Source organism: Sus scrofa, chromosome 9 (genome assembly GCF_054392235.1).
Source record: "Sus scrofa isolate SSC_HxYL_T2T_F1_AM1 chromosome 9, Sscrofa_HxYL_maternal_Yorkshire_Landrace_v2.0, whole genome shotgun sequence".
In the NCBI taxonomy this organism is placed as follows: Eukaryota; Metazoa; Chordata; class Mammalia; order Artiodactyla; family Suidae; genus Sus; species Sus scrofa.
This window is the reverse complement of record NC_139391.1, coordinates 97350115-97366035: the sequence shown is the minus strand read 5'-3', so window position 1 is coordinate 97366035 and position 15921 is coordinate 97350115. Positions and strand designations below refer to the sequence as shown.

Below are 15921 nucleotides of genomic sequence, written 5' to 3'. Positions count from 1 at the left end.
AGTTCTCTTGTGGCACAGAAAGTTAAGAATCCAGCCTCATTGCTGTAGCAGCTCAGGTTCGATCCCTGGCACAGGAACTTCCACATGCCACGGTGTGCCCCCCGTCCCCCGCCCAAAAAAAAGGGTCTAGAAATTGAGAAGGGAACACTTACTGATTTCTATTGTTTATTTCAGATTATAGATGAAGTACATGATTTTGAGATTAAGACTTCAAACGTGCTTTATTTCATCATAAAGATTCTCATGTATTTGTCTTTTTATTCTTTTAGGCTTTATAGGCCATTCTATCTTCAGCTGACCAATATGCCTTTTATAAATTATTCTATTCAGAAGCCCTCAAGTCCTTTTGATGCAGATAAACCACCTAACACCCAAAAGCAAACTCAGGTTAAGCTAAGGTTAGTTTAACCTTCAAGTAATTTATCTTTTTAAACAAATATTTAAAGTAGTTCATTTTACGGATGATACGTATTTCTTGATCACTACTGTGGTTTCCTCTCCTGTATTATTTTTAATGCCCCTTTGCTAGAGTTAAAATCTGAATCTCTTTTTAAGTGCATGACATTTAGACACTTTAGATTGGGGGGGAGGTGAGAATATTTGCAAATGATTAAAATACGTTAAGTGATCCAAAATGTTCTCCAAAATAATCATTACATTCTCAACAAAGCAAATGAGTTTGCGTCTCAATTTCTTAAAAAGAAAAATGGTTAAAAATACTATTTTATATAAATCTCTGCAAATTGTGGCACATTTTGTATGATAGTTGAGGATTGTAAATTTTTAAAAATGATTCTTTGGAGTTCCCATTGTGGCTCAGCAGGTTAAGAATCCAGCTGGTATCCATGAGGATAAGGGTTCGATCCCTATTCTTTGTTCAGTGGGTTAAGGATCCAGCGTTGGCATGAGCTGTGGTGTAGGTCACAGACACGGCTCGGATCCCAAGTTGCTGTGGCCGTGGCGTAGGCCAGGAGCTACAGATCCATTTCAACCCCTAGCCTGGGAACCTCCATATGCCACGGGCGTGGCCCTAAAAAGGTCAAAAAAAAAAAAGAGTCTGATATTGCCACAAGCCGTGGCGTAAGTCACATATGCGACTCAGATCTAGCAATGCTGTGGCTATGGTATAGGCCAGCACCTGCAGCTGTAATTTGACCCATAGCCTGGGAACTTCCATGTGCCACAGGTGTGGCCCTTAAAAATCTAAGAATAATTCCCTGTGTTGGAGCTTCCTTGTGCAGAAGGTTAAAGATACAGTGTGGTCATTGCTGTAGCGCAGGTTTAATCCCTGATCCAAGGAATTTCTACATCCTGCAGGTGTGGCCCAAAAAAATTAATTCCTTTTATTCAGCAGTTAATCTTTTACCATATATTTCTATCAGAATCCAAACAGATGGTGATAAATGTGGTGGAGTCCCAGTTCAACTCCAGTTGAAAGAGAAGAAGAAAAAAGGATACTGTGAATGTTGCTTGCAGAAATATGAAGATCTTGACAGTGTAAATGTGATTTATTTATTTATTTATTTTTTTTTTTTTGGTCTTTTTGCCATTTCTTGGGCTGCTCCCGCGGCATATGGAAGTTCCCAGGCTAGGGGTCTAATCGGAGCTGAAGCCGCTGGCCTACACCAGGGCCACAGCAATGCTGGATCCGAGCCGTGTCTGCGACCTACACCACAGCTCACGGCAACGCCGGATCGTTAACCCACTGAGCAAGGGCAGGGACCGAACCCGCAACCTCATGGTTCCTAGTCGGATTCGTTAACCACTGCGCCACAACGGGAACTCCCAAATGTGATTTTTGTATTTAAGGGGTTGATATCTCTAAAACTATGAATAATTTGTTAAATTTTAGTTTCGTGTGTGTGTGTGTGTTTTAGGGCCTGGAAACTGCCAGGCTAGAGATCGAATTGGAACTGCAGCTGCCAGCCTACACCATAGCCACAGCAATGCAGGATCCAAGCCTCATCTGTGACCTGTACCACAGGTCATGGCAATGCCAGATACTTAACCCAGTGAGTGGGGCCAGGGATTGATCCTGCATCCTCATGGATACTAGTCAGGTTCATTACCACTAAGTCACAATGAAACTACTTAGCTTATTTTTTTGATTGTGGTTTACAGCTTGGTAACTATTAAATAGTAGAAACTTCTTCTGATAGAATTACATTTTTTTTAAGAACCCAAAGTGGGGAACATATATATTGAAAAATCATTTTTATCCATTAACTAACATTTATTGAGCACCTACTAGGTACTGACAGTCACTGCTTTGGGGTGAATAGCATTGAAGAAGAGATCAATCCCCAACCCTTGTGAAGATTATATTCTGTGGAAAGGGAGAAGTAGGTAACCACGTGACTTACTAATGGGAGGATGAGGGAGTTCTTTGAAATAGTAGAAAGAGAAATAGAATAGTTGAAAGTATAAATAGGATGAAAAGAAGGTTTTAAAGTTAGGAACAGTTACGATTTGTATATTAATAAAAAGAGCAAGAGCTTTGGATCCAGGCTACCCAGGTTTGAATCTCTGTGACCTTGAACATACACCTTGGCACTGTGTTAGATGTTTGTGTGAATTGTTAATTTCTGTAATAGTAAATAGGTTGGTGCTTGGTTTTGGTTGAAGATGTTGGGAAAGTTGAGAAAAAAATATTTGAATATATCTGATTCATAAACTACTTCTCTTCATACTTCTAAATTGATTTTGTTTTATAACCCATATTAGTGGTTTCTGTCAGTTTTTTGTGTTTGGTTTATATAATGAGAAAAATACAGTTAAATTTATTTTTAATTAGAAGCTAAACTTTCTAAGAAATATGTGCCCTTCCAAGAAATCATTTCTAAAATAGATCCTGAAATTTTACTCTGCTGTTGCAGTTGAATAATCCAGAAAGGATTTTTTGGATTATCTATCCTTAATATCACTTCATAGATCCAAGTCTGACGCTCAGAGAATGTTGGGGCTAAAAATCAAGCTGGATCACTGGTTATTAACACAAAGCAGAAAATTAGTGAAAGCAGAGATTGGGTTGATATTTTTTTAAGTTTTCTTTACAGATTTTCATGTATATGTTTCCTACTAAGGATAAAGAAAATATTTAGTTTTTTGAATCTTAGATTCACAGTGATTCATTTGTACCTGTATCAAGGGATTCATTTAACAAATCTGATCATGTGAGATTAAGCAACAAACAAGCCAGATATATTTCCTACTCTTATACCATCTTATAATCTGACACAAATTAAGATATGAAACATGTATTTGCAAGTGGGATGAAAAATGAAGTATAAAGTGCAGTGTTAATATAATGAGGGTACTTAATGTAGAATGAGGGACAAGGAAGGATCAACTGAGAAAGTGACATTTAAATCAAGACTTTAAGGGATCAGAGTTCCTATTTAGCTCAGCGGTAACAAACCTGCCTAGCATCCATGAGGATGCACGGCCGATCCCTAACCTCACTCAGTGGGTTAAGGATCTGGCATTGCTGTGAGCTATGGTGTAGGTCACAGACATGGCTCGGATCCTGCATTCCTGTGGCTGTGGTGTAGGCCAGCAGCTACACCTAGGTTCAGCCCCTAGCTTGGGAACCTCTATATGCCCCAGGTGCAGTCCTGAAAAAAAAAAAAAAAGAAGAAGACTTAAAAGAATGATTAAAAAGAGCTGGTGGAGGAAGATCAGTGATGTCTCTAGAGCTCTGGGACACAGGTTCAATCAGATCTGATCCCTCACCTGGGGATTCCATATGCCTCTAGGCAGCCAAAAAACAAAAGAGCTGGTGGAGGCAGAGAGAAACTACAGAGAGTTGGAAATTGTTTTTCTTAATTCATTTCAGTAAATTATTTTTCTTCCCAAGAACATGAATAAACAAAATCTGAACTCAGCAAAGTTAACATTTCATTTCTCATTCATTTGAACATTACTGGACACATGTATATGGTAAATTTTGCAGTCAGGGAAGGAATACATATATATTCTAGAAGACATTTTTATAATCACTGAAGAATTTAGTTTGGGAATTAAAACCAAATTATCAAAAGTTAAAATTATGCAAAAGTAAGGAAACAGAAAATGAGGTTCTCCCATGATCACCTGGATACAGAATTCTGGCTACAATTCCCTGATCAGCAGATAGACAAATAATAGAATTAGCTTGGAAATTCCACCAATACAGAAGAAACTTTTTCTTCCTGTGAGTTTTACCCCAGTACACTGAGCTTGTTTACTTTTGTTCTTGACCACCCTTAAGATTAAGAAAAATTTATCAGTACTCTGATATATGCACTGGGTAATAGAGATCATTTATTTGCTTTTTTTATACCTCACAGCATTAGTTGTACTTCATTTGTTTACCTTGTAGATTCTTGTTTTGGATTCTTGTATGTAAAATTATAGTATTTGATTTATTTAATATTTTATAAGCCCTACCTTACATGGTAATTGTCCAAGGATAAAAATAAAGTTGTAAAGGGAAAAGTGCTTTCAGAAATATTAGCCAACTCTAAATGCAACTATTTCTCTCCATCTTTATATTCATTTTCTGATGTAGCTATTCATGTTCTGATATAGCTCACTCATTTTCACTTCTGTTAAAACTACAAATTAGTACTTGACTTTTCTCATTGAAAAATGGAAGACTGGAGTTCCTGCCATGGCACAGTGGGAACGAATCCAACTAGGAACCATGAGGTTGCACGTTCAATCCCTGGCCTCACTCAGTGGGTTAAGAATCTGGCATTGCCATGAGCTGTGGTGTAGGTCACAGACAAGGGCTCGGATCCCACATTGCTGTGGCTCTGGCGTAGACCAGCAGCAACAGCTCCAGTTAGACCCCTAGCTGGGAACCTCAATATGCCATGGGTATGGCCCTAAAAAGACAAAAATACATATATATGTGTGTGTGTGTGTATGTATATATATAAACTCTAAATGCTAAATGTTTCTCTTGTTTTTCTCCGTCTTTATGTTTTCTGATGTAGCTCATTCATTTTCACTTCCATTGAAACTACAAATTAGTACTTTTCTCGTTGAAAATGGAAGACTGGAGTTCCTGCTGTGGCACAGTGGAAATGAATCTGACTAGGAACCATGAGGTTTCACGTTGGATCCCTGGCCTCGCTCAGTGGGTTAAGGATCCAGCATTGCTGTGAGCTGTGGTGTACGTCACAGACACAGCTCAGATCCCACACTGCTGTGGCTGTGGCAAAGGCCGGCAGCTGTATTTCCGATTAGACCCCTAGCCTGGGAACCTCCATATTGCCGCAGGTTCAGCCCTAAAAAGCAAAAAAATAAGAAAAATGGAAGACTGAAAACCAAAGTAGTTGTGTTTTCTCAGAAGTTACTTTTATTCTGCTTAAGTTCTGGTAAAGGATTTCTTTGAAGTAGTTATTAGAAACTTAATTTTAAGGGCCTGAAAATAGAAAACCTGAACAAAAATGTATCTGTTACTTTTAAAATATAATTTTAATGATATATATATACTTCTTTATTTTAGCATCTTCTAAGTGAGCAACACAGAAACTTTGCCCAGAGTAATCACTATCAAGTTGTTGATGACATTGTATCTAAGTTAGTTTTTGACTTTGTGGAATATGAAAGGGACACGCCTAAAAAGAAAAGGTAATATCAACCCCATTTTTAAATTTTACAAGAATATTAAACTGTTTTATTAAACTAAAAATCCAAAGTTTTCTGTTTGTAGAAGGATAATAAATATGGTTAAGGATTACTTCTTTCCTCTCCCCTTCCTCCTCCACTACCAAAAATGCTTACCTTAGATTAATTATAAAGTTTTGCTCTTAACATTGTAGTCTAAAGAGGAGTTGGCAAATTCTAAAGAACCATATAGTAAGTATTTTGGGCTTTGTGAGCCACAAGATCTCTATTGCAGCTACTCAGCTTTGCCAGTACAATGAAAGCAGCCACAGACAATGTGTAAATGAATGGATGTAGCTATATTCTGATTAAACTTTATTTTAAAAATAGATGGAAGACTAGATTTGGCCAACATACTGTATAGTTTGTCCCTCTTGGACTAAAAAAGCTAGAATTTTTAGTCAATCTTTAGGGACTTTTAAGAAACCTCCCACTTCTGTCATCTTTATACTTTGACTAGATATTTCTGCCTAAGCTCTAGTTGCTGATAATATTTATTAAAGATACTGACAGGACTTTTAAGTGTGAATACAGTACTGTTCAATATACAGTAATTGTACATTGTCAAAAAGAGCCTTGATAAAATTATTTTCATAAATCTAAAATAAAAAGAAATACTTTCGGAGTTCTCATTGTGGCTCAGCAAGTTAAGAACCTGACGCACTATCTGTGAGGATGCAGTTTCAATCCCCGGCTTCTCTCTTAACCCGTGGTTAAGGATCTGGTGTTGCCACAAGCTGCAGCATAGGTTGTGGATATGGCTTGGATCCCACATTGCTGTATCTGTGGCACAGCTGGCAGATGCAGCAGTGATTTGAATCCTAGCTTGGGAATTTCCATATGCCGCAGGTGTGGCCATAAAAAGAAAAAAGGAAAAATTTTTAAAAGCAGAAAGAAATGCTTTCATATAGACATACTCTAGAATTGGTAATAAGTCACTAGGTTATTTAGTCTTTATATCTGTTTTTAGACCAATTGTAAGGCATACAGATGATTACAAAATATGATACCAAGCTATAGCTTCTGAAAACGTGCTAGAAAGTTTTTTGGCTGTATCTAGGTAAAACAACACCTAAACCGCATACTTTTGTAACGTTAAGAATGCTTGTTCATGACTGATTTTTTTTTTTTTTTTTTTTTGCTTTTCTAGAGCTGCACTCACGGCATATGGAGGTTCCCAGGCTAGGGGTCGAATCAGCTATAGTTGCCAGCCTACGCCAGAGCCACAGCAACTCAGGATCCAAGCTGCGTCTGCGACCTCCACCACAGCTAACGGTGAGGCCAGGGATCGAACCCACAACCTAATAGTTCTTAGTCATATTCGTTAACCACTGAGCCACAATGGGAACTCCCTCATGACTGATTTAATATGATATTTGGAGAGGAAGCATATTTCCAACTATTAAAACTTATACGTGCTACTGTAAGAATTTAGAATTCCCTAAAAATTCATTCTGCAGCAAAGTTCTAAACTACTTAAATATAAACTGGTTATTCCTTAATTATCTTATTTGCACAATTTTCATCTCTATAGGCAGTCACCTAAACATCTCTAGACTTTAAAGGAGAGTGTAGTGTTTACATTTTTTATCCTTCACTGGTTCAAGAGGAATCAAGTGAAAGTATCAACAAAATAAATAGAAAAGGAACATGCTGGTTTTGTAGGGGCAGGTGGATTTCGGTATTTTTCTTTGTTATCTGTGATATGTAGAACATAAAACATAGCCATGAAGTTTCTATTTATAAGTAATATATGATTGTCTAATATGAACTAGCATCCCAAGGATATTAAGAGGCTTCATGAAGAAGAGAATTTCAGGTCAAATATGTGTGTGAAACTTAAGGGTTACTAACTTGCCCTCTTTGGAAATATAAAGACGGGAAGTTTCTGACTCACTGGTAGTGGATCACTTAAATATCCATTTCTGCCTTAGGTTTCCCAATAAATACTCAATATTCATATGCTAAGTAAAATGAAGAGACAAAATTAATGTAAATCAAAGCATATACAGTTTGAAAATTTTCAGGATAATGAAAAAATGAGCAGACCCAATCAATCCCTTTACTATCATCTTTGTCTGTTATATATACTCAAAGTAGTTTTATATACCAAATACAAGATACTGCTTACCTCTGGGAGGAAGGGGAAGATGTAGATGAGAAGTGGTACACTGTAGTTTTCATCTGTATCTGTAAAGTTTATTCTTTTAAAAACATGTAAAGTAAATTTGGCTAAATATTGAGTTCTATATTTTTGTTATGTTTTCTAAGTTGACGAAGTTTTGTAGAAGTTTTACAATATTTTTACTAATTTAAAAAACTTGATACCAACTATTTTTTTTTTGTTTTTTCTTCTAAAGAATAAAATACAGTGTTGGATCCCTTTCTCCTATTACTACAAATTTTCCAAGAAAGTCTGAACCTAAAAAAAAGCTGGAAGTGCAACATAATTCTCAGAAAGATTCCAGGGAAAATAACATACCGGTGATGGAGCAGAGTTTCCTACATAAAGAAACCCTGGAACCTGAAAAAAGGTTTGTGTCTACCTCAGAACACATCCCTCACCCTTCAAGTGAATTGAGAGGACTTGAGAAAACATCTAATAAATGTTCCATGTTAAATCCAGCTGAAAATGATATAAAACAAAATTTTACACCTCTACCCCCACATAAAAATAAAAAGGAATGCATTCTTGATGTTTCTGAACAGAAATTAATTATAAATGAAAAGGACTTAGAAGAAGTAAAGGTAGATCACCGTCCGTGTAGGCCACAGATATCTATACAAGTTTCTAATTTCAATACGGATAATACTACATCTCAGCCAAAACAAAAGTCAGACACTGTGCTCCTTCCAGCAAAGGATCTGAAAGAAAAGGACTTTCATTCAGTATTTTGTCATGATTCTGATCTATTAGGAGTAAACAGTTCACAGGAGCACCTAACAATTCAGGCAAAGACTCCATCCCAAAGCCCTCCTGAGGAACCCAATGCATGTGACATCAAGAATATGGATAGCTCACCTTCTGGTAAAATCCATCGGAAAGTGAAAATATTATTAGGAAGAAATAAAAAAGAAAATCTGGAACCAAATGTGGAGTTAAATAAGAAAAGAACTGAATGTCTTACTACACAGGAAGAAAACAGAATTTGTAGCTCACCACTGCAGTCTCTACGGGACTTATTTCAGACTAGTGAAGAGAAGTCAGAATTTTTGGGTTTCACAAGCTACACTGAAAAGAGTGGTATATGTGATGTTTTAGATATTTGGGAAGAGGAAAATTCAAATCTGTTATCAATGTTTTTCTCTTCCCCTTCAACTTCAACATTTACTGGCTTTTAGACTTAAAAAATACATACCTTTCAGAAGCAATGAAGATCACATTCTTGAAATTTTTATAAATATGTATAAAAATTCTTAAGCTTTGGAGCAGCTTGCCAATTTTGTTTACAGAACCAAATGTAAATATTAACAATAAAAGTGATGTTTGCATTTTTCTACAGAATTAAATATCTATTATAGAAAAATTATAGAATAAACGTGGCTTATTTTACATACTATGTTCATAATTGTTTCCTAAGAATTACTATGAATATTAAGTTTGCTTTATGTTAAGTTACAACTAATTTCAGATCAAAATTTGAGAATATCAAAATTTAGCATTATAGGAATTCCCACTGTGGCACAATGGGTTAATGATCTGGCTTGTCTCTTTGAAGACACCAGTTTGATCCCTGGCCTGGCACAGTGGGTTAAGGGTCCAAAGTTGCTGCAGCTGTGGCGTGGGTTGCAGCTCCAGCTCGATTCAGTCCCTGCCCAGGAACTTCCATATACCTGTGGGGGTGGCCAAAAGAGAACAAAACAAAATTTAGCATTATAAATTTAGATATTCTAGTTATATCTGTCAGATTTCCATGAGAACATAAAAGTATTGCAAAAAAAGCCTAATTTTTATTCAGAAAGGAAAAAAAATGTATTTTCAGTGTTTGAGTTGTGGGAACCATTATTACCAGAAATATTGACCCTTGAGGGTGAACTAACTGGACCATGCTAGTGTGTCAACACTGAGGAGTTAAGTTATTCAGTAGGGCTAAGGAGAAGCCATGAGGTTTAAAAACTTAGCCAGGCTAACATATGAATAAAATAATGTTTCCACTGTTTTATTTACCTTTGGAAATGATTTCTTCCAAAACTGATTCTTCACTCCTAACTTGATATCAAGAAATGACAGGATGGCACTGAACTGTAAGACACGTTTTGAAACATGCAAACTGCATTTGCCAGACACTTGATAAGTCAATAATTTAGAGAAAATTCATTAAAAGAAAATTTGCAACTCTCATTGGTAGATGGTTCACAATAAAAGTTACTGTTACCGAATACTATATAAACACATTGTCACTAAAATTAACTTTGATTACCAGTCTTAATTTTTTGAAATCCCAAATGGCTCCCAATATACTAGTTAATATGTATATGAACATACAAAGTATATGTTATTTTGACCATTTGGACAATGTCAATGAGAAATAATACATTTTCACAACTTTTTGTTCAAACCAGTACCTAAAGCAGGATTCCAGAAATATCCTTTACAGTGCATATGTGCAAAGCTTATTTTCATTGTAAATTACTGTTGTAGCATTTTCTGATAACAAATGTATATGTAAATATGTGAATCTATGTCAAGGTTTAGAGATAGCCTTCTATAAAACCTAGATGAAACTTGGAAAATTCTTTGCAGGTTTTTTCCCTTAGTATGACCTGTATTCCCCCAAATTTTCCAAATAATTAAAAGGTATTTAAACTTGCTTTACAATCCATGGACTTTAGAATGACAGTCTCTTAATTTGCAGTGGCACCCTGCCTCCACAATGCTCTGGAGTCATTATGTCTTACTTGTATATAATAAGGAGAAAAAGGTTCAAGCGGAGTACCTCCAGTAGTTCAAAGTTGTTAAATTTTGACACTACTGAAGGCATGTTCTGACTAAGACTATTTAAAATTAAAATAGAGGAGTTACCGTCATGGCGCAGTGGCTAATGAATCCGACTAGGAACCATGAGGTTGCGGGTTCGATCCCTGCCCTTGCTCAGTGGGTTAACGATCCGGCGTTGCCGTGAGCTGTGGTGTAGGTTGCAGACGCGGCTCGGATCCCGCGTTGCTGTGGCTCTGGCATAGGCTGGGCTCCGTGGCTCAGCCTGGGAACCTCCATATGCCGCGGGAGCGGCCCAAGAAATAGCAACAACAACAACAACAAGACAAAAAGACAAAAAAAATAAATAAATAAAAATAAAATTAAAATAGAATTTGCAGATATATTCAGATGAGGAAAAAAATCCCCTTGTTTTTAAATTAATTCATTGGTATATTTTAGTCATCTCACATTTTAAAATTAAGACAGTAAGCTCATAATTTTTTTTTTTTTTTTTTTTTTTTTGGTCTCTTTGCCTTTTCTAGGGCCACTCTGGCGGCATATGGAGGTTCCCGGGCTAGAGGTCTAATCCAAGCTGTAGCTGCCGGCCTACGCCAGAGCCACAGCAACTCGGGATCCAAGCCACGTCTGCCACCTACACCACAGCTCATGGCAACACCAGATCCTTAACCCACTGAGCAAGGCCAGGGATTGAACCTGCAACCTCATGGTTCCTAGTCGGATTTGTTAACCACTGAGCCACGAAGGGAACTCCAAGACAGTAAGTTTAAAATATTCCTTTCTCATGGAGTTCCTGTCGTGGCTCAGCAGAAACGAATCTGCTCAGTGGGTTAAGGATCCGGCATTGCCGTGAGTTGTGGTGTAGGTCACAGACAAAGCTTGAATCTGTAATTGCTGTGGCTATGGCATAGGCTGGCAGCTGCAGCTCTGATTCAACCCCTGGCCTGGGACCCTCCATATGCCATGGGTGTAGCCCTTAAAAAAAAAAAGAAGAAAAAAAGAAAATATTCCTTTCTTAGAGTTACTGCTAGGGCCCAATAGGAACCAGTGGCGTCTTGGGAGCACTAGGATGCAGGTTTGACCCTGGCCCAGCACAGTGGATTAAGGATCTAATGTTGCTGCAGCTATGGCTTGGGTCACAACCATAGCTCCCACATGATCCCTGGCCCAGAAACACCATATGCCATGGGGCAGGGAAAAAAAATTGTGTGTGTGTGTGTGTGTGTGTATATATATTATTTTCTTATTTTTCTTTTTTTGGTTCCTTTCCCTGCTTCATAGTTTTATTTAAATAAAGAAAAGGAGTTCCTGTTGTGGCTCAAAAGGTTAAGAACCTGACATACTGTCCATGAGGATGTGGGTTTGATGCCTGGCCTTGCTCAGTGGATCAAGTATCTGGCATTGCCATGGCTGTGGGGCCTCACCTGCAGCTCCAATTTGACTCCTTGCCTGGGAACTTCCATATGCCACAGGTGTAGCCATAAAAAAAAAAAATTAAATTTTAATTTATCTTATTTGACCCAGCATATCCAAAATACATAATCAATCCCTAATTATTTCAAACTGAATCAGACAACAGTCATCGAGAAATACTGAAATCATTAGTTAAAAGACTGTTGGAAAACTTTACAATGAAGAAATCAGGGTGTCACCACCTAAATAATTTTAGCATTGCTAAAAGTGAGAAAATCTGACACTTGGTTCCCCAGGTGATAATATGAAGTCTATAACATCACCTACAATGTAGTCTTGTCAAAAACTTAACACAGAATATAATCAAGTCTTTAGATCTAACTTCTATAAAACAGGAAATACAGAGGATGGAGAAGCAAATTAACCACCACAAGGATGCAACTGAGACATTCTACAGGACTCCTGACCCACTTTCTTCAAGAAATAAATGGCATGAGGGAGGGGAAAAGAAGCACTTCTCCACATGAAAAGAGATCTTAGAGACTGTAAGAACTAAGTTCAGTGTGTGGACCTTATTTGGATTCTGATTTGAAAAAATAATTGTAAAAAGACAATTTTGAGACAGAGAAATAAGAGCTTTGGAAATATTTGTTAGGTGAATAAATGGTTTTGTGGTTATGTAAGAAAAAATTATTTGTCTTTCAAAGCATGAAAGCAGTTAGATAAAACAGCATGCCATTTAAGATTTGCTTTTAAATACTTCAGCAAAAAAAACACAGCTCCAGTTTATCAAGATGCTTACTGGAATTCTCTTGTGGCTCAGCAGGTGTAGGATCCATTGTTGTCACTGCTATAACTCAGGTCACTGCTATGGTGAGGGTTTGATCCCCAGCCAGCGAACTTCTGAATGTACAGCCAAAAAAAGAAAAAAGAAACTCATTTACACCAGCATAGTTGAGAGCTTCATGTTCAACAGCCTCAGGCGAATACAGTCCCTGCTTGAACAACTCAAGATACTTACCACGTCTCAAGAGTAGTTGAGTGGAAGCATGGAGGTCAGAACCACATTGGGCAAAAGCAGCAACCTCACCACAAGGAGCCAATTCCAGCTTTGTGGTACCTGTACCTGCTTCACAGCTCTAGTGTGGACAGCAGATCTGACATAGGACACAAAAAACACAAGTTAATGGCAGGGCAGATACCTCTGCAGAACAATTCTGCTTCCAAGATCTGTTTGTTAGTGATAGAAATGACATTAGTTGGAATGAAAGTCAAGGAGTGTAGGTAAAACACATCACTAGTTTAGGGCTCACAAGCATCAGAAGGGTCTGCAGAGCAGCAGAGATATCTGACAATAAGCAATAGCCTGCTTGGATAACTCATCATAAATGATCAAGGCATTTCTGCCATTCTAAAATACTCTCACAGAATAGCAAAGGGGTCAGGTACTGACATAGGCTAGTGTCGGAGGCAGTAGCTGAAGCCACAGATATGGCATCCACATAGCTAAGTATCTTTACCAACTGGGCAACACTGGATCTCTCCCTTTCTTTTTTTTTTAAGGCCACAGGTGCAGCATATGGAAATTCCCAGGCTAGGGGTCAAATTGGAGTTGCAGCTGCTGGCCTACAACACAGCCTCAGCAACATGCAATCCAAGCCACGTCTGCAATCTAAACCACAGCTCACGACAATGCCGGATCCTAAACCCACTGAGCAAGGTCAGGGATCAAACCCGAGTCCTCATGAATACTAGTCAGGTTCTTTACCACTGAGCCACAACGAGAACTCCTAATTTATTATAGTTGATTTACAATGTTCCTTCAACTTCTGCTGTACAGCAAAGCGACTCAGCCACCCATTCTTTTTTTTTTTTTTTTTTTAATTTTCCATCTTATTCTAACCCAAGAAACCAGACAAGGTTCCCTGTACTGTACAGCAAGACCCCATCACCCATCCATTCTACATGTAAGAGTCTGCATCTACTAACCCGAAACTCCCTGTCAGTCCCCCTCTATCCCCCCTGCCCTCTAGAAAACACAAGTCTGCCCTCCACATCCACGATCCCATTTCTGTTTTGTAGATAGATCAATTTGTGCAATATGTTAGACTCCATGTACAGGTGATATCATATGGTGTTTGTCTTTCTCCTTCTGAATTACTTAACTTAGTAAGAGAATCTCTAGTTCTATCCATGTTGCTGCAAATGGCATTGTTTTGTCCTTTTTTATGGCTGAACAGTATTCCATTGTATATATGTACCACCTCTTCTAAATCAATTTATCTGTCAATGGCCATTTAGATTGTTTCCATATCTTGGCTATTGTGAATAGTGCTGCATTGAACATAGGGGTGCATGTATCTTTTTCAGTCAAAGTTTTGTCCAGATATATGCCCAGGAGTAAATACCAGATCTCTTTTAACATAGAGTACAGCTTTTACTTTCTGAGATCTATCAAAGAAAGATTCCTGGTTAATGATTCAGTCAATCATTGACATTCTGCCAGTCTGTTAATCTCTAGCAGTCAGCCTGTGCCGACCATGACCAATTAGCACCAAACTATCCACAGCATTAACGCCAGTCTGCACTGGTTCCTGCACAGAGATCAGAGAAATGATCCCAGGGCGTTCAGGCCAACTCATCCATGGGTCTTGTAAGCTACTGGATCCTTACCATCAGTGTTATTACCCAGGGCATCTACTATACAACCCAGCAGCTTGAACATCCACAATGACTCCTATCCTCTCCACAATTATCTCTTTCCCTAATTAGCATTTCCAAACACAAAAAAAAAACCAACTTTGTCAGGTTTCAAGTTGAGACATACATCTCAAACCTGAAGAAAACACTACCATTTCATCTGCTTGAACATTCCTCAGCCCATATATGCAGCAATGTTACTACCAATACTTAAGACACACCTGTTTCTTCAGTCAAAGAGGTAGTGTCTCCAAGATTACACTCTTCAAGAACAAAGGACACTTCTGCAGTATCAGTCTTCCAAAGACAAGTGTTAGAGGCATGGAGGTTCCTTGTGGCAATGAAGGGTGATCCCAAAGCATTTTGAAGACCAGCCTAGCACCGGCCTAGGTGCCAAGAGAGGGGGAAAGCCACAGCCAAAGGCCACATGCACAAATAGCATTTTTGCAGCTCTCCTGGGATGGTTCCTCTGCAGCTGCAGCCTCTGGACAAATATTAACAAAAAGAAAGTACACTAGTATTATGAGATAGAATATTAGGATGATGAGATAATTATAATAGTATCAAGCAAAATACATTTCTAAGAAAGAAATATTATGGATAAAGAAAGTAACAACATAAAGATAAAATAATAAAAGAATAATTCACTAAAAAGAAAGTAATTCTTAAATATTTTTCTTTTAAACATTATGAAATTTCAAACATATACAAAAGTAGAAAAAATAGTACAATGAACACCCATAAATCCACTAAGATTCAACTGTTATTATTTTGTCAGTTTTACTGATTTATCAATCTATATATTATATTATTTTTTATTTTTTATTATTATGGTTGATCTGTTTCAAAGTGTCACACATTATGACATTTTATTCCCAAATACTTTACACATTAAAAAAAGATATTCTCAAGACACATTTAAGCAGGAGACGGGATTAAGATGGCAGAATAGGACTGGAGCTCACCTACTCTCATAAAAGCAACAAAATTGCAATGAAATGCTAAACATCCTTCAGCCAAATGGACTGGAAACTTTCAAAAAAATATCCTACTCCAGAAGGCAAAGAGGAGGCCACATCTAGATGGAAGGAGGGGTGATTATGCGATATAAGCAACCCCGTACATGCTGGGTGGGCAGCCCACAAACAAGAAAGTAACTATCACAGAGACTCAACTACAGGAGTGAGAGCTCTGAGCCCCACGTCAGGTAACCATGC

The 15921-nt window shown here is 37.8% G+C and overlaps 1 protein-coding gene and 1 long non-coding RNA gene across 11 annotated transcripts in view; one reads left to right on the top strand and one right to left on the bottom strand.

The window, feature by feature from the left end:
• Positions 1-9208, top strand: part of DBF4 (DBF4-CDC7 kinase regulatory subunit) — a 31331-nt gene extending 22123 nt beyond the window's left edge. For 4 of the 9 annotated variants that reach the window (XM_084974093.1, XM_084974092.1, XM_021101970.2 and 1 more), the window contains 4 exons: positions 270-398; positions 1383-1497; positions 5495-5619; positions 8016-9182. In XM_084974093.1, coding sequence (XP_084830219.1) covers positions 270-398; positions 1383-1497; positions 5495-5619; positions 8016-8997 — 1351 coding nt within the window. In that variant the 3' untranslated portion in view covers positions 8998-9182. 9 annotated transcript variants of the gene reach the window in all.
• The window catches only part of LOC146400040 (uncharacterized), a 42421-nt gene that overhangs the window by 6527 nt on the left and 19973 nt on the right, over positions 1-15921 (bottom strand). Inside the window, exons 1-5 of one of the 2 annotated variants that reach the window (XR_014815999.1) lie at positions 14926-15188; positions 13026-13161; positions 12807-12907; positions 9824-9898; positions 7787-7845 (exon numbers count right to left, since the gene is read on the bottom strand). This is a non-coding gene — a long non-coding RNA (uncharacterized LOC146400040). Of the gene's footprint in view, positions 1-7786; positions 7846-9823; positions 9899-12651; positions 12908-13025; positions 13162-14925; positions 15189-15921 lie in introns of those variants that run through there. The other variant, XR_014815998.1, reaches the window with a different exon arrangement.